This window comes from Mustela putorius, unplaced genomic scaffold (genome assembly GCF_011764305.1).
Source record: "Mustela putorius furo isolate JIRA1106 unplaced genomic scaffold, ASM1176430v1.1 tig00003909_pilon_pilon_pilon, whole genome shotgun sequence".
Lineage (NCBI taxonomy): Eukaryota > Metazoa > Chordata > Mammalia > Carnivora > Mustelidae > Mustela > Mustela putorius.
In genome coordinates, this window is record NW_025422057.1 from 9,515,335 (window position 1) to 9,535,238 (window position 19,904).

Here is a 19,904-nt window from a genome sequence, read left to right on the forward strand (position 1 = left end):
TTGTTATTTTTAGGCAAATAACAAATACATACTTTAAAAATTTTTTTAAAAATTTTTTGATAAACATATAATCTATTATTAGCCCCAGGGGTGCAGGTCTGAGAATCACCAGGTTTACACACTTCATAGCACTCACCATAGCCCATATCCTCCCCAATGTCCATAACCCCATCCCCCTCTCCCAGCCCTCCTCCCCCCAGAAACCCTTTGTTTTGTGAAATTAAGAGTCTCTTATGGTTTGTCTCCCTCCCAATCCCATCTTGTCTCATTTATTCTTCTCCTACCCCCTTAACCCCCCCATGTTGCATCTCCACTTCCTCATATCAGGGAGATCATATGATAGTTGTCTTTCTCCAATTGACTTATTTCACTCAGCATAATACCCTCTAGTTCCATCCACATCGTAGCAAATGGCAAGATTTCATTTCTTTTGATGGCTGCATAGTATTCCATTGTATATATATACCACATCTTCTTTATCCATTCATTTGTTGATGGACATCTAGGTTCTTTCCATAGTTTGGCTATTGTGGACCTTGCTGCTATAAACATTCGGGTGCATGTGCTCCTTTGGATCACTACATTTGTATCTTTAGGGTAAATACCCAGTAGTGCCATTGCTGGGTCATAGGGTAACTCTATTTTCAGCTTTTTGAGGAACGTCCATGCTGTTTTCCAGAGTGGTTGCACCAGCTTGCATTCCCACCAACGGTGTAGGAGGTTCCCCTTTCTCCACATCCTCGCCAGCATCTGTCATTTCCTGACTTGTTCATTTTAGCCATTCTGACTGGTGTGAGGTGATATCTCATTGTGGTTTTGATTTGTATTTTCCTGATGCCGAGTGATATGGAGCATTTTTTCATGTGTCTGTTGGCCATCTGGATGTCTTCTTTGCTGAAATGTCTGTTCATGTCCTCTGCCCATTTCTTGATTGGATTATTTGTTCTTTGGGTGTTGAGTTTGCTAAGCTCTGTATAGATTTTGGATACTAGCCCTTTATCTGATATGTCGTTGGCGAATATCCTCTCCCATTCTGTCAGTTGTCTTTTGGATTTGTTAAAATTTAAAAATACTAGTTTTAATAAGTAGCTCCTGAACTTACCTCCAATGAGCAGAATCTTCTTGCCATGCTTAGTAAGTCCTGCAAGTGTCGAGAGATTTGGAGACCAAGAAGTGTGAGAGCTGCCGGTTCACATCCTTCCCGCACCTCTGCTACTTTCTCTTTCCCAAAGTGTCTCCTTTCCTGTAGCATCTGTAATTGTATCACCCTCTGTGTTTTTAAGTAACAGTTGAAGGATGTTAACAATTAATAGACTTTATTTCATTTCATTTCCTTCTGTTAACAATTAATAAGCTTAAAGAAATAAGAGGTTGAAGAAATGCGAGAGTCCCAAGTATTGAACTAGGATTCTCGGGGCAGTCAGTACAGAGAGACTAGTCATTGACTGGGTGCGGAGGGACTGAGCCCCGTGGAGAATTAAGAGAAGGAACTGTTTTAAGATGTGGATCTTTCTGACCTAGTGGGGGTGAGGGTGACAAATCTGTGTTAACTGAAGATACACACATTTGTAAAAAATGTGATCTCTAGTTGCTGCTCATAAAAACCAGCAGGTTGTGGCATGAGAAAGTTCAGTGGGTCTGGATGTCAAGGATGTTGTTCAGTGACTAGAGAGACATAACCAGGAGTTCTGCTGATTTCTGATTTCACAGACCGACTTACTTTTTTTTTCTCTTTTTACCACCTTCGCTCTGTCCCTCAAATTTCTGTATTCTTCCCATGTTTTAGTGTTAAATAATTTGACCTAAGGGATCTTATTTGAGGGAAAGCCTGTTATGGCAGTTTTATGTCAGGTGGAAGGGTAATACTGATTCAACAGATGTGTGTGTGTTCACAAATATGAAGCATGTTGGTGAAATCAGTTCAGTTTATGATATTGGAAACATGGTAGGCACTGAATTTTTTCCACATTTCCCAGCCAGAAGGGAGTGATCTGGGGGTTCTGGCTGCTCCATCTCTTCACGGAGGGCCAAGGCGATCAGTAATTCAGCTTCACCTTCAACCCGTTTCCCACAGCTGCCACGTACCTGTTGAAAAACTTGGAAGTATTAATTGATTTGCCAAACTGAGAACCGCAAATCATTATTAATCAGTAGTGCTGAAGCAACCAGATGTACCTTTTGGAAAATAGCTTCTTCTCTGCCTTCACTTAAATTGTTTTCCACTTTTTAAATCTGATTTTTAAAATTGGGTCAGTGAAGCTCCCACAAGAGATTAAAGGAAATCATTCATTTTTTAATTGTCAGAAAACATGTTGGAAAGAAAAGGAATACAGTAAAACAAGTTTTAAGAAAGTTGTTGGAAACCATGCAATTGAAAAACTTTGTTTTTCGTGTTGCCTTACCTGCTGACTTGGATATCCTAGGGATATTTGGAAAGTAAAGATGTTTAAATGTGTTTGATTGGCGGATCTTCTTAGGATTGCATAAAACTAGCATTGACCTAGGGGCTGGGAGGCTAGTTTGTATGTCAGTATACAACTTCATGATTTAATAATCATTGATTGTATTGCTGAACTGACTCCTGGGTTTCTTGTTTCCTCATCTGTGATGTTGTGGGGGTCAGAATACATAGTTGAAGGACCCATTCTTTCCTCAGTAATTTATAAGGCCAAATAGAGTTCTGCAGATGGAGAAGATCCTTGACTACCACATGCATCGAGAGATGGGAGTAGTGGTGGGAGGTCGCATTGGCTGTGACTCTGGACTCACAGGAGGACAAACAAGTAAAGTAAGTGAAAGCAGGTTTTTAAATGGAAGGTCCAGGGAATGAATGAAATTATTAAAGTTGGACACCAAGAAGGTAGTTGCAATTTGGAAAAAAGTTTTCAAGCTTGTTCAACAAGCAGGGCTGAGTCATATTTAGGGTTAACATAAACTTTTGGTCATTTACTTATTGAGATAATGCTTATGAAGTCATACTGTGTGTTTCATAAGTACATTTCTAGTGAATGAATGCACGCATTAGATTTAATGAGTCCTAGAATGATGCTAAACTGAAATTATGCAAGAATTTCAATTCATTTCAAAGTTGTCCAGTTAGTTTTTACCTTGGAGGCTTCCTGACATTAGCCGGCTCCCCGCCTTCTGTAGCATAAACTACAGCTTGTCTCTGGTTCCTCGTCACTGCCGGGTTGCTCTCCTGCCTCATCTTTTTAAAGACAGGAGCTTCATTCCTATGAGCCTCAGAGTTTGCTAATATCTAAAAGATGATTTTCATAAAATTGAGTGATATATAGGAATTTGTGTACATATTTGGAGTAGTCTGACTTCTGAGACAGGTGATTCAACTTCAAGGCCATTAAGAATTTAGAGTATTGGAGTCAGTTCAGGTATTGTAGTTTTAACAGACGAATATCCTTTCCTTTTTTTTTTTTGCTTCTGTTTGTTGCCAGTTCTACTCCTCAAACTATATCCATTTCTAGGGAGATAATCATGGCTTTTTAAAGAGCAAAGGGATATGTGACAGTGAATGCTAGAACTGGGGTTTGACAAATAATAATAATAACATTATTATTGTTGGTGGATGTTCTTAAAAGTTTAAAGATATATTTATTGCCCAGACAATATTTTAACTATAACTGTGGAAGTTTTAGAAATCACTGTTACTGCTGGAACCCACTTGCTGTTGTTAACCTTGGTCACCTGTGCAGTCTCTCTCCTAAACCTCTTCCCGTACTTGCACTCCGTGGAAGGGAATTCCTGTGTGCAGCCCATACTGCAGGAGGGAGTTACGCTCCCTCACCTTTAGGGCGCAGTATTTATATAAACTCTTTGGAATTCTTCTGCATGGGAAATTTGTCTTTCTCCCTCATTCCCTAATTTTTTCAGTCATATACATTAGTATGGACTCATGGATATTTTTTATACTTTGGATTGTAATCTAATCCTACCTTATTTTGTTGCTCAAATTGTTCGAGCTTTGGCCATTGGGAGCTCTTTGAGTTGTCCCCTTTGTCCCTTTCATAGAACTCCATCAGTGTGTTCTTTTTGTTTTTCAAGTGCTTTCTTACTTTATGACACTACAAGATGACCTAGGCTTAGGGTGCCTGGGTGGCTCAGTTGGTTGACTGTCTAGCTCTTGGTTTCGACTTGTGTCGTGATCTCAGGGTCCTAGAATTGGGCCCTATGTCAGCCTCTGCTCAGTGTGGAGTCTGTTTGGGATTCTCTCTCTCTCTCCCCCTGCCCTTCCTCCCACTTGCTTGCTTGCTCTGTCTCTGAAATAAAGAAATCATTCAAAAGATGAGCCAGGCTTATATTATTTCCTGTCCCAGACCTAGAATCAGCCATTTCCCAAAAAGACTTGTTCTTTTACTACAGAATGGGGAAGCCAAGATCTGGGTGCGTGCTTGTTGCTACTAAGGTGTCATTTCCTTAGGCCTTCTCATCTGACTGAGTAAAGAAATAATATATGCGTACTATTATTGTATGAACATATCTTTGATATATACACGCCTATACATATTTCTGTATGAAACCATCTCCTCTATATTAGGCTAATAAACGGTTTCTTTTAAGATTTTGTTTATTTATTTGACAGAGAGAGAGAGAGCAAAAGTAGGTAGAGCAGCAGGCAGAGTCAGAGGGAGAAGCAGGTTCCCGGCTGAGCAGAGAGCCCGATGTGGGACTTGATCCCATGACCCTGGGATATCAGGACCCTGGGATCATGACTGAAAGCATTTAACCAGCTGAGGTACCCAGGCATCCCTAAACAGTTTAGCTTAATATAGGGGGGACTCCTGTCCCCAATTCTAATCTATTACCCTGTGGACTTTATTCACTTATCTGTAAATTCCCACTCCCAATAGTGAGAAACCTCCATCCGTTTATAGTACACGTGTATCAGTGTTATCAATGTATCAATTGTTAACCCCTAGTCTCATGTAAAACAGCTTTATCAGGCAGAATACAGTGCTTATGGCAGATTTACTTTTGCCCTCATTGTTCTGGACCCAAAGGTTACTGAGGCCAGCGCCTTTCCCCTCCCAGCCCCTTGCAGACATTTGTAATGAACATGAACATGAATGTGAATGTAAAGAGCCACTGCTTCCATTGGTGATACAGTTAGAGTCTCTTGTCATGTTTCTGTTCCTTCCTGGGATCCCTTCACCTCCTAAATGATTTTCTTTGGTTTGCATCCATCAGGGCTCACTCTTTGGGTCATACAGTTCTGAATTTTGCTACGAGCATGATGTCACATGTCCACCAGGACAGAATCAGAGAGAACAGTGTCACCCTGTGAGTCCCTGTGCTTCAGCTGCTCACCCTGTGCACTCATGGCCACCACCGATCGTTTTGCTGTCTCTGTAGTTTTGCCTTTTACAGGATATATTTGGAATGTATGTGGGCAGCATTTGCAGACTGTCCTATTTCGCTTAGCATGTACTTAAGGTTTCTTCATTTTGTGTGTTTGTGACTTGATAGTTCATTTCTTTCGATCGATGAATAGTATTCCCTGTACCATGATTTGTCTGTCACCTACTGAAGGATATCTTATTTGCTTTCAGCTTGGGTAATTATGAATAAAATTCTTACGAACATTTGCATGCAGGCTTTTGGGTTTTTGTGTGATCTGAGTTTTCAGACAAACTGGATAAATACCACAGATGTGGTTGTTGTTTTATATGGTAACACCATCTCTAGTTCAGTCAGAAACTCCCAAACCATCCTCTGCAAAGTGTCTGTACCATTTGACATTCCATTATTAGGGAAGGGGGGTTCCTTTTGTCCTGCATCCTGGCCAGTATTTAATACTCGGGTTTTTGGATTTCAGCCAGTCCAATAGTTGTTTTTCTTTTCCTCATTGTTTTTCTTTTCCATTCCTTAACAAATGATGTCGAGCATCTTTTCAAATGCTTATTTGCCACCTGTACCTCTCCTTTGAAGAGGTGTTTGCTCAGGTACTTTGTTCAGTTTTTAATCGGGCTGTTGGTTTTTTTTTTTAAAGGGTTTTTTTTTTTTTTAAGATTTTATTTATTTATTTGACAGATAGAGATCACAAGTTGGCAGAGAGGCAGGCAGAGAGAGAGAGAGAGAGAGAGGGAGAGGGAAGAAGCAGGCTCCCTGCTAAGCAGAGAGCCCGATGCAGGGCTTAATCCCAGGACCCTGGGATCATGACCGGAGCCGAAGGTAGAGGCTTTTTAACCCACTGAGCCACCCAGGCGCCCCTGGGCTGTTGGTTTTTTTACTATTGAATTTTAAGAGTCTTTCTTTTCTTGAATACCAGTCCTTTATCCAATACATGTGTCGCAGCTTTCTCCAGTTAGTAGCTTCACTTTTTATTCTTCTAATAGTGTGTTTTCCAAAGCAGTTTTTAATGTTAATGAAGGACATCTTGCCAGTTATATCTTTCATGGATTGTACTTCCGGCATCATCTCTGAAAACTCATTGCAAAACCCAAGGTCACCTAGATTTTCTCCTGTGTTATCATCTAGAAGTTTTATAGTTTTGCATTTTACATTCACGCTTATGGTGCATTTTGAGCTAATATTTTTGAAAGACGTAAGGTCTGTGTCTAGATTTAGATTTTTTTGCATTTGGGTATCAGTTATTACAGCATCATTTGTTGTAAAGACTGTCCTTTCTCTGTTGAACTGTCTTTGCTTCTTTGTCAGAGGTTAGTCACCCATACCTATGTGGGTCTATTTCTGTGCTCTCTGTTCTGTTACACTGTTCTACTTACCTGTTTTTTCACCAGGATCACCCTGTCTTGACTATTGTAGCTTCATTGCTTTATTGGTGAGTCTTTTTTTTAAAGATTTATTTATTTTAGAGAGAGAAAGAGTATACAAGCAGCAGGGGCAGGGAGAAGAAAAAGGAGAGAGAATCTCAGACAGACTCTGCACTGAGTGCAGAGCCCAGCCTGGACAGGGCTCTGTCTCATGACACTGAGATCATGACCTGAGCAGACAGACACCAAAAGTTGGTCTGTTAACCGACTGTACCACTCTGGCGCCCCAACTTTATTGTAAGTCTTGATATCAGGTAGTATCAGACCTTAAACTTGGTTCTTCTGTATTTATGTTGGCTATTCTAGGTCTTCTGCCTTTTTATATAAATGTTAGATAAATTTGTTGATATCCACAAAATAGCGTGCGAGATTTGGATTGGGATCATATTAAATCTGTGAACCAGCTTGGGAAGAATGAGTCTTCCAATCTATGAGCATATAATATTTTTCAATTTAGCTAACCTCTTCTTTGATTCCTTCTGTCAGAATTTTCTGCATATATAGTCTATACATATTTTGTTGGATTTTTACTTAGACATGTAATTTTTTTGGTTTTATAAATGGTATTGGGTTAAGTTCAAATTCTAGTTATAGCTAGTAAATAGTAAATAGTAAGTATAAGTATAATATAGCTAGTAAATAGTAAAGCAAATTTCTTTAGATTATTGACTCAGTATCCTGTGACCTTGCTATAATTGCTTATTATTTCCATTTTTTATTACTGATTCTCTGGATTTTCTACATGATAAATCATGTCATCTGTGAATAAGGACAATTTTATTTTTTTCTTTCCCAATCTTTATACCTTTTATTTCCTTTTTATTATACTACCTAGGGTTTCCATTATGGTGTTGAATAGGAGTGATAAGAGAGGTATCATAGCCTTGTTCCTAGATTTTCTTGGGAAAGCATCCATTTTCTCACCATTAAGTATAATGCCAGCTGTAGATTTGGTGTATATGTTCTTTACCAAGTTGATGAAATTCCTTTCTCTTCCTAGTTTGTTTCTAGTCATGAATGGATGTTAGATTTTGTCAGAGGTGTTTTCTGGGTCAATTGATACAGGATTTTTCCTTTAGCCTCTTTTCATGATAGAATACATTAATTGCCTTTTTAAAAAAATTATTTTTCTAATGTTGAACCAGCCTTCTGTACCTGGAATAAATCCCACTTGTCCCTTACATATATAATTCTTTTTATACATTTTTGGATTTGATTTACTGATACTTTGGTGAGAGTTTTTTATACCTGTGTTTTGAGAGATACTGATCAGTAGATTTCCTATCTTGTAGTGTTTTTTTTTTTTTCTGGTTTTAATATTAGTAGACCAACTTATTTCATTTTTCTTCATTCTCATCTACTTTTGTCCATACATACTAGCTGTGATTTTAGCTGTATGAAAATGATACACATATTCTGTTGTATTTGTTCACTTAAATTGTTAATCTCTAACATGCCTATTTAGTCTCTAGCAAAGCATTTTTTTATGATGTGTCATAATTTTTATTTTATGATTTTCATTTAGGAACAGTTATATTTAAAATTAGATTGAATTTAAGGGGCACCTGGGTGGCTCAGTCAGGTTGAGCATCGTACTCTTGGTTTGGCTCGGGTCACAGTGTCTCTGGGTTGTGAGATTGAGCTCCCCCATCAGGCTCCATGGTCAGCAGGGAGTCTGCTTGAGATTGTCTCCTTCTCCCTCGGCGCCTCTCCTACTCCCCCACATGCTCTTTCTCTCTCTCTCTAAAAGTAAATAAATACACCTTAAAATAAATCATATTGAATTTTAAAATGAAAAATGTCACTGGGATTATAGTTACTTTAAGATAATGGTAAGGAAATAACTTTACTTTCTTTAGGCCAGAAAGGGAAAGTCTTATAGCCCTTTTGTATTTACGCAGGAACTCTTACCTAGAAAAAATAATGGGATCATATGCCTTATCAGTGTGGGCTCATCACAGATCAGGCCTGGCTGGCAGCATGCGGGCAGCTCTGTTCTCACCCATCCCGCTCCTTTTATATTCTCCATCTTCACTCGTACACCATTTCTTTCCCAACTTTTATGTGGAACAGAAAAATATAGTTTAATATTTATTTATCCTGTGAAATTTATATTTCCTACTGTTATATTTTTTAAACAAGTTAAAAAAATCTTAAGCTTATTTCTTTTTCTCATGCTTTTGTTCAGTCAGTGTCTATACAAGTAAAAAGTTTGACAGGGTGTGACTGTAGAGGATGATGGCAACACAGGAAATTTTAGTAGTCGTGAAGGAAAATAAAAGTATATTAGGTAATTATTAAGATTTTTAATATAAAGATAAAAACAAATTGTTCATGTGTATATCTGCTTTCTCAACAGGCTGAGAACCCCCCTCACGGACCGGATTGTGGTTATGGTTCCTTTCACCAGCAGTACTGGCTTGATGGAAGAATCATTGCTGTGGGAGTGATTGACATCCTTCCATACTGTGTATCGTCTGTCTATTTGTACTATGATCCTGATTATTCGTTCCTGTCTTTGGGTGTCTACTCCGCACTACGGTAAGATTAGTTTTGACAGCGGTAATGGGTCAGGTGGAACTTCAGATAATTCCTCATTTGATTAGTGTTCATCATGTAACGGCAGAAATCCTATATGACGGTGCATATTTGTTGCTATAGTAGTCTGTTATATAGTGGTGTTTAGCATACCGCTTTTAGAACTGAGGCCAATGTCTGATGGTAATTCCCTAGCTTTTTAAGTTATCATCTTGTCTAGGATAGGACAAGTCACTGTATTTGTGGGGTGCTTTTTTGTTTGTGCCTTTATTTAAGCCCCTCTATCAAGAACAATTTAATGTTCCTTAAATATTATAGTATTTACATATTTTTGTCATTGTTGTATATATTTTTTTCATGATTAAAGGTTAAATGAATCTCGTGTAAGTGATGTGAGTCTTTTGGAAAGATATATAATGATAGAAAGTATATAGAACAGGACTAGAAGGCCCTAACTGTCCACTTAATTCCGTGGATCTCATCAAAAGATTATTTCTCTTATGTCCATGACTGCAAATATACACAGCATAGCAGAGATATCTTGCATTACCCTCATGGTAAAAAGATTAGGGCCTTATTCTTTGAAAAATACTTGTTCTATTTTTATTCCTTATTGTCTGCATGTATATGTGGTAGAGAAGGAAAGGAGGATTGAAAAGTATTTTTCTGTTGATGTCTGGGACCTTGAGACTCTTTCTTTCTCATGGTGTCATTGTTTTCTCGTTTTTCAGTCTCCGTGCAGTGGTCACATTCTCACATCTTGGGAAGATGTATTTTGAGATTATTTATTTGTTGTGTATGTGCTTTTTTCTGAATTATAAAAGTGGAAGAATTGGTATTTTTCTTTAATTTCCATTTGATTTTTGTAAAAAATCTGGTGGCCCATGATTGCTTTTGTGTGTTTCAGTGGTCTGTAATATAAAGAAAAATTCCCCAACCTGACATGTCTCCTAATGCCACGTTAGAGCAGATTCACAATTAGACAGTGTTTATAACTGGACTCTGTAATAATTTTTCTTATGTATTTAATTGCATTTGTGTATATACTAATTAAGAATATTCGTGACACTTATGACATCAATGATATTGGAACTGACGCATTGAAGCATTTACAGTTTGTAACTTTAGAAATGTGTATTTCAGAAAAGATACTTTTTCTTTGAAGAAAAATCAGCGAACACTTTGAAAGTATTGCCATTTTCCTTCTTGTTTTGTTTTTATATCTGTCACTTTACAGTGTGTATCCTTGGATTTTTTTAGACTTCTCAGGTAAATATTGAGAATATTTATATAACCACATAGTGAATCTCAACCTGTATATGCCATATCACTTCATATCTCAATAAACCAAGGGATATTGAAATCCTCCTGCATTTGAGATAGTATATATACAATTCCCAGCAAAATTACTGAGAGTTTTTTTATTGCTTTGGTATGTCTGTTGAAATTCTAGAGCTGGAGAGCTTTGAGGAAGCAGCAGAGGAGCCTGGGAACCTGAAAACTATTGCCTCTGCATTATAGTCCTGTCATTTTCTTTTAGTGTCCTTGAGAATATGAGTTGCTAAGTTTTCTAGAAGAGGAAAGGCAGCCAGGAGATTGATATTTCCAAGCAAGATTGGGGAGAATAGGCTATAAATTGCCAGTTCTGTTATTGATTATAGTGTATTTCAGTGAAATTTGTTTAGCTAGTTTCCCTCCATTTCTTTAATTAATTAATTAATTAATTTGACAGGCAGAGATCACAAGTAGGCAGAGAAGCAGGCAGAGAGAGAGGAGGAAGCAGGCTCCCTCCTGCTGAGAGCAGAGAGCCCGATGTGGGGCTCGTTCCCAGGAACCTGGGATCATGACCTGAGCCGAAGGCAGAGACTTAACCCACTGAGCCACCCAGGCGCCCCCATTTCTTTAATTTCTTAAGCAATTGTACAGTGAATATGGTTTTTATATTTTAATCTGTAATCAATACAGATTTTTATATAACCTAGTCTGTAGGTTTAAAAAAATGTTTGAATTAGGGATCATGAGCATGGCATGTTTTGTTAGCAAGATACATTTTAGAAATAAATTAATTTGTTTAATAGATGTTTATTTGATAAGAACCTATGTATCCTGGACACATTTCATAGAAATGAGTAAGGGTTTCCAGTTTTGTCAAAGCAGACAGTAAATTAGAAGCCAACGTAATTTTAAATACTCCATTATACTGTGACAAAAATAAAAACACAGTGGTAGGCATGATTCCTTCTTATATAGGGTGGTCAGGAAAGACCTCTCTGGACCGGTGACATTTGAGGAGGCAAGGAAAAAAATAGAGCACCCAAGTGTGTAAATAAAAATCCAAGGGTAGCAGTATGGGTAGTGCAGCATCTGAGGTGGTCGTGCTGGGATGGGGGTAGGATATAGACAGGAGCTGGGCAGGGAGGGCAGAGATGCAGGAGGCGCTGGTGAGAAGGGGCTGAGGGAGCTGCGCTTGATAGGTCATGGTCGGGAGGTTCGATTTTTATCTACGTGTGATACCAACCCACTTCGAAGGCCAAGGGAGGTTACCTGATCTGATTCATACTGTAAAAAACGACTTAGACCACTCCATGGGATTTATAGAGGGGCAAGAGTGGAACCTGGAAAGCCAGTCGGGAAGCTGTTACAGTCATCCAGGGGAGCCATTATGCCGGCTGAGAGCAGAATAGCTGAGGTGGAGGTAGTGAGAAGTGGTCCAATTCAGGGTGTACTTTGGGGACGGGGCCAGCTGGACCTGTTGACGGATTGGACATGAGAGTGGGAGGAGAAGAACAGCTAAGGAAGGTTCTAGGGTTGGGCCTGGGTAACTGAGGAGCAGAGGGGCAAGGCAAGACCAAGGGAAGGAGTGCGGTGGTCAGCTGTGGGTGGTCCCGCAGTGGTCCTATCGGTGCTTTCTTCCTCCCTTTGAACCTTGAAAGTGGATTCGTTCTAGGAATAGGGAGTTAGTCTGTTACAGGCTAATAATGTTCAGTCTGCTTGGATTTAGAAATACTGTTATTTTCCAGATGAATTTGTAGGATCACAGCCCTTCAGTGATTTACATTTGAACTTGCAAAATGCACAGACTATTCACTTAAAAAATTTCTCCTTGAATTTCAAGCATTCATTGGAAAGAAAGAAGGAAAGAAAGAAAAAGAAAGCCTTCGAGAAACATAAAAACGAAACAAGCAACTTTTCTCCTACTTTAGAAATGTACTAACGTTCCCTTAAAACTCTCAAATACAAGTAGTCATTCATGTGGGCAAGTGAGATGAAGTTCTGTGCCCAGATTTATCCGGATGCAAATTAAAACCACTTCAAGCATGGGCATTGCTGACAGTGTCTTTGTTCAGTCAATCCTTGCCTATGCCAACAAAAAGAGTAAAAGTGGTGAGATAGCATAGTTTTTTCTACTCTTTAGTTTTAGGGAGAATAAATATTAGAGTAGCATCTAGATGTAGCAAGGAGTTATACATCATATGCAGTTGCAGGTGTTTGCATGTTAATGGTCATAATAGTCATTCTTCCTGAAACATGTTGGTTTTTCAGTTTTATAAAACTTGCTGCACTGTTTTTCACTTGATAAACACAGCCTTTTGAGAACTCACGGGGATAATGTGTAACATATTAAATAGATCTATTTCTATGCTGTTTGAATTTCAGATCAACTAATATGCTCAATAAAGTATAAAATGTGAACTTAGATGCATTTGCTCAAATAATTTAGAGTTTATGTCTTTAGTAAAAGCTATCTTAAAAGTATTTTCTAAAGTTTTTCTCTTTCAACACTTGAAGTTCCTTAATAGCTTAGCAATTGGTTTTTAGGATTTTATCAAATATTTGACATCAAATTACATATACTTTGAGTATTGGACTTAGATTTAACTGTACCTTCATCTTTATTCTTCTTTTGGCAGAGAAATTGGTTTTACTAGGCAACTTCATCAGAAAACATCTCAACTCAGCTATTATTATATGGGTTTCTACATTCATTCATGTCCCAAGATGAAATATAAGGTAAAGCTGATTTTCATGTGTGTCTGCTCTAGATGCAGTTTGTTGACATTAGTGCTTTCATGGTTTCTCATCGTATTAATTTAACTCACTTATATATTTACAGTGTAGATAATGAATTATTTTTAAATGTGTTTTAAACTTTTCATGAAATCTGGCTTGTTCATTGCCTAAAATAGTGCTGGACACATAGACACTTAATATTTGCTTACTGCAGGTTGATCTGTAGAAACAAACCAAATATACAGAGATTAAGGCTCTTCTAGAATATTCAGTAGGGCCCTGCTTACATGGGGTAGCGTAGTACGCCCACTAGGAGTCTTCCTGTCTGGGCGCATCCTAAGTCTTCCCACACCCTCCGTTTTTTCCTCCCTCCCTTCCATTTTAGCTTTGTTTCCTTTGGACCCAGTCACAGTCCAGAAAAACTGGAGCTCAGTGTAAGCAGTGAGGTATTTTCAGTAATAAAAATAGTAATAATAATGCAAATGTTTATAAGATTTTTATCAAAGGAAAATGAATCCTTAATACGATTTTTGTCTCGGGGCATATAGGACTTGGGCTTTGAGGGAATAACAAATGGGTTAATTAAGGAAATCACTTTGCTGCCTCAGAAATGAAGCTTTCTATAGTGAGAACCACAGCCTTTACTGCTCTTCGTAATTTATTGTATTATTGTGAGATTTAACTGTTTGTCAGAATTTCCCTTTTAAAAAAGTTTTACCTTTTATGACTGTCTTTAATTAAACTCTTTGACATTTTCTAAGGATTAGCAGCCTACTGTATGTAAAAACTACAGAGCAGTGTAAAGGAGCAGGTTCCCCACATCCTGCCCACCTTAAAAACAGGAACAGAACACCTTTTGCTCAACTTAGAATGCTGCTTTCAGCTCTGAAGAGGCAAAAAGATGTAAACATGAATCTTCTTCTTAAAACTTGTTATCCTGTGAGGATTGGGAGTATTCTATATGAGAACAGATCAGGATAATGGTTTGGGTAAGTGGCCTGATGTCCAGGAGGCAGATGGGGAAGCACAGGTCAAAGAGAAGGAGCAGACAAGTAAGGATTTGCCGGTGACCTTGCCTGTGACATAGTCATATAAAAAAGGGGGAAACTGAAGGACTCCGAAGGACTGGCAAGCTATTCTGAGGTATTTATGCCATGGGGAGTCATTGAAGGTTTCAGAGCCAAGAGCATGGCGTGTGGAACTCGAAGAACATATTCATATGCATAAATTACCATTTTTTTAAAAAGTTACGGGTATTTTAAAAGCATAAACCAGATTGAAAAGTGGATTCAAACCCCTTTGTACCCATTACCCGCAGCTGCAGCGGTTTGCGGTCGTCCTCGTGCTTCGTTCCTACCTCCGGCATCTTTTGAATTATTCTGGAACAAACCCAGAATACCATTTCGTCTGTACATCTTTTAACGGGTATTTCTAAAAGATAAGAGCATTTGGAACACAGAATATAGTCTTAGCATCACAGCTCAAAAGCATGCAGAGTATTTCTAACTACCTCCTCTATCTCCAGCCAGTGCTTGGATTTTCTGATTGTCTCGTGATATTTTTTTACAGTTTGTTTGACTTACAACCCACACAGGGTCTGTACATTTGATGGGTATGTCTTGTAAATCTTTTTAATCCATAAATTTCCCCTCTCTCTTTTTTTTCCCCCTGTGCAAATGAATAATCCACAAAACTTGTTGATAACTAAATGTGGGAATGAACAAAAGTGGTTCTAGAGCGTTGGGGTCAGGCGCTGAATGTCTGCGGAAGGGACGTTTCCACTGTCGGAACCGTGGGTCCTAGAAGCAAAGCTGGCTTTGAAAGAAGAGTGATATACACTGTCTTGCTGGTTTTATGCTTCCATGGCCCAAGTCTTCTGGTCAAGGTGTCCTGCTGGCATTTAATCCCATATTTAAGTGTACATTGTACGTAACTTGTGAATTTAATCCTTCAAATAGTTCCTTTATGCCTGAATTATTAATTTAGTTGATAGGTCTAAACATTTATACTCTGTGGAAAGAAAAGCATGACTATATTTATCTTTTCTCAAAAATACTTACTTGGTACTGTTTTTACTAATGTTCTCTCCTCCTAGCTCATTTTTGTGGTACCAGATCTAAATAAATTCAGGATAGGAAACTCAAATGCTCTAAGTATTGTAATACAATAATAACACTCAGAAGAAAAGTCTTGCCACCCTATATATTCGTTCACCCTGTATATTTGTGTGCTTGTGCATGACCCCTTCTGAACAGAAGTATTTTTATCCCAATCTTAGGGACTTGGAGAAATTTCACTTTTTCTTCCCATCTGTAATGGGCACGTTAGTGTTACAGCTTTTCCCCTTAGTTTTTCCTTATGCCTAAGCTAAAATCTGAGTTGCTCTGTATTTTAACCTCTTTCTTTTTTGTTGTTGTTATTCATAGAAATGTTGACCATATTTTCATTACTCCTTTCTCCGTATGAAGACTTTTTACTCCGCCTTGTTGACTCCAGTCCAGACCAAATGCTGTGTGTTCTTTCGTTTCCCTCCTAGGTTGAGCTCTGCTTGGAAATAGAAGTCTGGCTCATAGCTAGTTGTTAGTTAAGAATTAAAAAGTGCTCTCCGTACTGTTCAGTCCATTTGGCTTAATCATACCAACTGAAATTTGTCAGAATTATAGCTTTAGGATATTATTTTTTTTAATTCCATATGCGGCATGCCTGGGTGGCTCAGTTGGTTGAGCGGCTGCCTTCAGCTCAGGTCATGATCCCAGCGTCCTGGGATCGAGTCCCACATCGGGCTCCTTGCTCAGTGGGGAGCTTGCTTCTCTTTCTGTCTCTTCCTGCCCCTCTGTCTGCATGTGCTTGCTCTCCTGTCTTTCTGACAAATAAATAAATAAAATCTTAAAATAAAATAAAATAAAATTCCATTTGCATAAGAGATACCCCTATGCCCACCTGTCGTTTTTTTCCTTCATTCACGTAATACTGACTGCACTCCTACTGGAAGTGCAGTGAGCAACACGGGCCAGATCCCTAGACTCCAGGACCTACGACAAGCTAATAAAGAAAGCAGATAATCAGACAGGAATAAGCCCTGTGTGATGTGGTAAATACTTAGGAGGTGTGGCTCCTTCAGAGTGGGTCCGGGGCGCCTCTCAGAGGCATCAAACTAAGGTTTGATTGACAGGAAGTCAGCCAGTGGGAAGCTGAGGGGTCATTTCAGGATGAGAGCAGAGGACAGCTGGTGTTCTTTTCCTTCTGAGTTAATGCTGTTAGCCATTTTGGCCGTACTTTAGGATGACCTGAGGAGCTTCTAAAAAATACCAATATGTGGGCCCTACCTTCTGAGATTTTCACTCATTGGCTAGGGTCAAACCATGAGTGTTTTTTATTTGTTTGTTTTTTAATGCTTAGAAGATTCTAACGTGAAGTCAAGCTTGAGAACCACTGCACTAGATTAATTTTTTCACATCCGAGAGCACAATAATGAACTGGAAGGAAGATTATTTCTCATTTTAAAGTTGGCTATTTTCTGTTCATTAAATTCAGAATCACTCATATTGAAGAAGCTCCCATCTACGCTTGTTATCTGGGTTCTGGCACATTAAAGGCTGACCAGCCGGAGTCTTTCGTCTGGGTTTCCCACCAGGGGTCTTTACCCTTCACGGAGGTCTTGTTTTCCTCTCTCCCGCTGCACGTCCTCCTCCGTCATTCTCAGCTGAGTGGTCACTTGGTCCAGTGACCTGTACTGGACACGAAGACGAGATTCGACCACCCACCTACCATCCCCAGCTCCCTTCGCATTCTGTGTTTCTTCTCAAAGTTCAAGTCTGTCTCCTCTGTATACGTTTGTGAGACTCTTGATGTTTATCTTCAACATGTATGCAAGTACCTAAAAGTGGGCCTGCCACACAATAGACGTTTAATCTTTAATACACATCTGTGGAATTAATGAGAAGAAATACTAGTGCTGAAGGTCAAGGAATTCCCTCTTGTTTAACAAGTATTTATTGAGCGTGACTAGGATAGCTTCTGCTTTGCAAATAGGTTAGAGCTTGGTAAGACACACAGGTGGTTCTAAGGGAATACACAGGATATCGTGGAATACAGATAAGTACTCTGATATCAAAGCGGGGTTGTGGTACAGGAGTGTGTAATGATGGTTTGGACAAGTTGCTTAACTACAGCTGGTCATGGTTTTGAACTGTAAAATGGGAATGATGTAGAAAATGAGATATATTGTGGTTTTGTTTGTTTGTTTTCTAAAGTAAGCTCTGTGCCAGTGTGGGGCTTGAACTCACAACCCTGAGAACAAGAGTTGTATGTTCTACCAACAGCCAGCCAAATATATTGTGTTTTGTTGTTGTTGTTGTTGTTGTTTTAAATCTCAATTTGAGAATAGAATCTTCTTGCACTGACTAGTAGGGTAGATCCTACCCAGCTGGGTAGCATGCACAAAATCATTACTTTAGATTTTGCTGAGACTTGTCGAAGTTCTGTGTTTATCTACTGATAAATGGCAGCCAGATTGTTAAGCGGCCTGCTTGTGCTACTAACCCCACTTCTTAGTTTAGTTCAGATGCTGGGGAAAAGCAGAGGCTTATGCTAATCTGTGCCAATACTGCCTCCCTTTATGAAAATTTCAGGATTGTGGACACTTCCATCTTTTGTTCGGAGGAAAGTGGCACTGAACTCTGCTGGGGTTGGTGCAGCAGAAAGGTGAAGCTCTCCAGAATAATTCCTGTGCTGCACCGCAGGGTGTCTGTTGTTTTTGGCCTTGACCGTTGAGGGCAGAAAAAGTCTGAGCTCAGATGTTTGTGGACAGAATAAAATGACTATTTTGTTCCATTTTTAGATGTTTTCATTTCTTCTAAGGATATTTTATTATATTTTCAGCAAATGAGAGCCCTCAGTTATGAAGGAACAGCACAATTGCTTTTAAAATGGGAATTCTTAATCAGAAATGTGCTGTTCAAAATTTGTAGGTAGATGTTAGTTCAAGCATGAATATTTCTCATTGCAATTTGAAGGTCCAGAGCTAGACACCAACAAAAGGTAACTCACAGAAAATGAATTGCACACCATCGTAAAATCTCTCATTTTCAAGATTCAGTGAGGGTAAATTTAGCATATAACTGCAGGAATCATTAAAAGAGTGTCTTCTTTCTTGCAGCATAACTAAGTGTTTAAAGCATTAGTAAAGGTGTATTTTTGCCACACTGTAAAATACACGTGGAAGAATCTGTATTTCTAGCTGGTATTAAGGAAAAAAGGAATATATCTTGAAATAGGAATATTTTTAACAATTGGGAAGCAGCAGTGTCTTAGATACCTGGTACCCTCTAGACCCTGGGAGTACAGCAGTGAGCAGTGCAGATGTGGGCTCTGCCGGTGGGCGCTGGTGGAGATTACAGCTGAGGGGCATGTCGGTAATAATTGCCGAGCGGCACCCAGCGATACAAACTATACCTGAAACTAGAGTAATGTTTCGTTTGGATTTTCTTGTGTAGATTTAGACATGTTAAGTTACAGCCTTCGCCATATCACACACTTATGTAAAGTAGAGCAAATGGCAGGATTGAACAGCAGGTCTGAGAGACACAGAAGAGCTGGTTATACCTCTTCTCTTTTTACAGAGTCATGAGTTCTGCTGAGGGTGTGCTGGAATGACGGGTCTATCTTTATGGGTAGGGAGGACCATGGCGTGGTAGATGATTTCCAAGGTGTGGATCCCTCTTCGGCGCCTCTCCCCTTGTATGTGCTCACTGCTCTGTCCGTCAGAAGGAGATTCTGGTTTCCCTGCCCTGACTGGGCTGGTCTTCTGGCTTGTACTCACTAGCAGGATACCACGGAGAGAACTCTGGGAGTCGTAAGGCCCAGGCCTTCAGAGGACTGGCAGCTTCCCCTTCCTCTTCGGAGTCAGCCGTCATCCTGTAAAAGGACTGACTGCGGCTGCCAACAGATGCCACCTGGGAGGCCCGACACCATCTTGGACGTTTCACTCCAGCTGAGCTTGCTGGCTGGGTCCGGCTGCCTGATTGAACCCAGGAGATACTGTCAGAGGAGCCACCTACCTGAGCTGTAGCCAACTCACAAGATCATGAAAAATAATAAATGATTGTGGTTGTCATCTGCTGCAATTTGGAGTGGTTTGTTCCTCGGCAACAGAAGACGAAAACACACGGTATGGGATGGAGGTCACTAGATAGAGATGTAGATGTCCCCATAGAGAAGTCGTTCTCTGAGGAGCCGTGCAGACTCAGAATTGACCCTGAAGTGAGCCGAACTGATCTGAGAAGTTTCTGATGGCTCAGTGTGAGAGAGTTTTGACACAGTCACCTAATGTCCATATGCAGTCACACCTAGAGACGTGCGCAGCTGGCTTATGGGAAGTCATCTTTGTAAGGCATTTCATTTAATAGACTTGAGCCTACAAAGAATTTCTTAACATGATGAATTTCGTTTTTGCTTGTCTTGCTAATGATAATGATGAGCGCTGCGAGGTGAAAATCAGCATGTGGTCATTTTTCGTGGTTTTGTAGATGACACTGGCTGCCATAAATTCTCCGTGGTTTGCTAGTT

At 39.4% G+C, this 19,904-nt stretch overlaps 1 protein-coding gene across 10 annotated transcripts in view; it reads left to right on the forward strand.

Moving 5' to 3' along the window:
- The window catches only part of ATE1 (arginyltransferase 1), a 172,991-nt gene that overhangs the window by 66,006 nt on the left and 87,081 nt on the right, over positions 1–19,904 (forward strand). For all 10 annotated transcript variants that reach the window (XM_045068890.1, XM_004751794.3, XM_045068891.1 and 7 more), the window contains 2 exons: positions 9,148–9,329; positions 13,238–13,337. In XM_045068890.1, the coding sequence (XP_044924825.1) occupies positions 9,148–9,329; positions 13,238–13,337 (282 nt within the window). The remainder of the gene's footprint in view (positions 1–9,147; positions 9,330–13,237; positions 13,338–19,904) is intronic.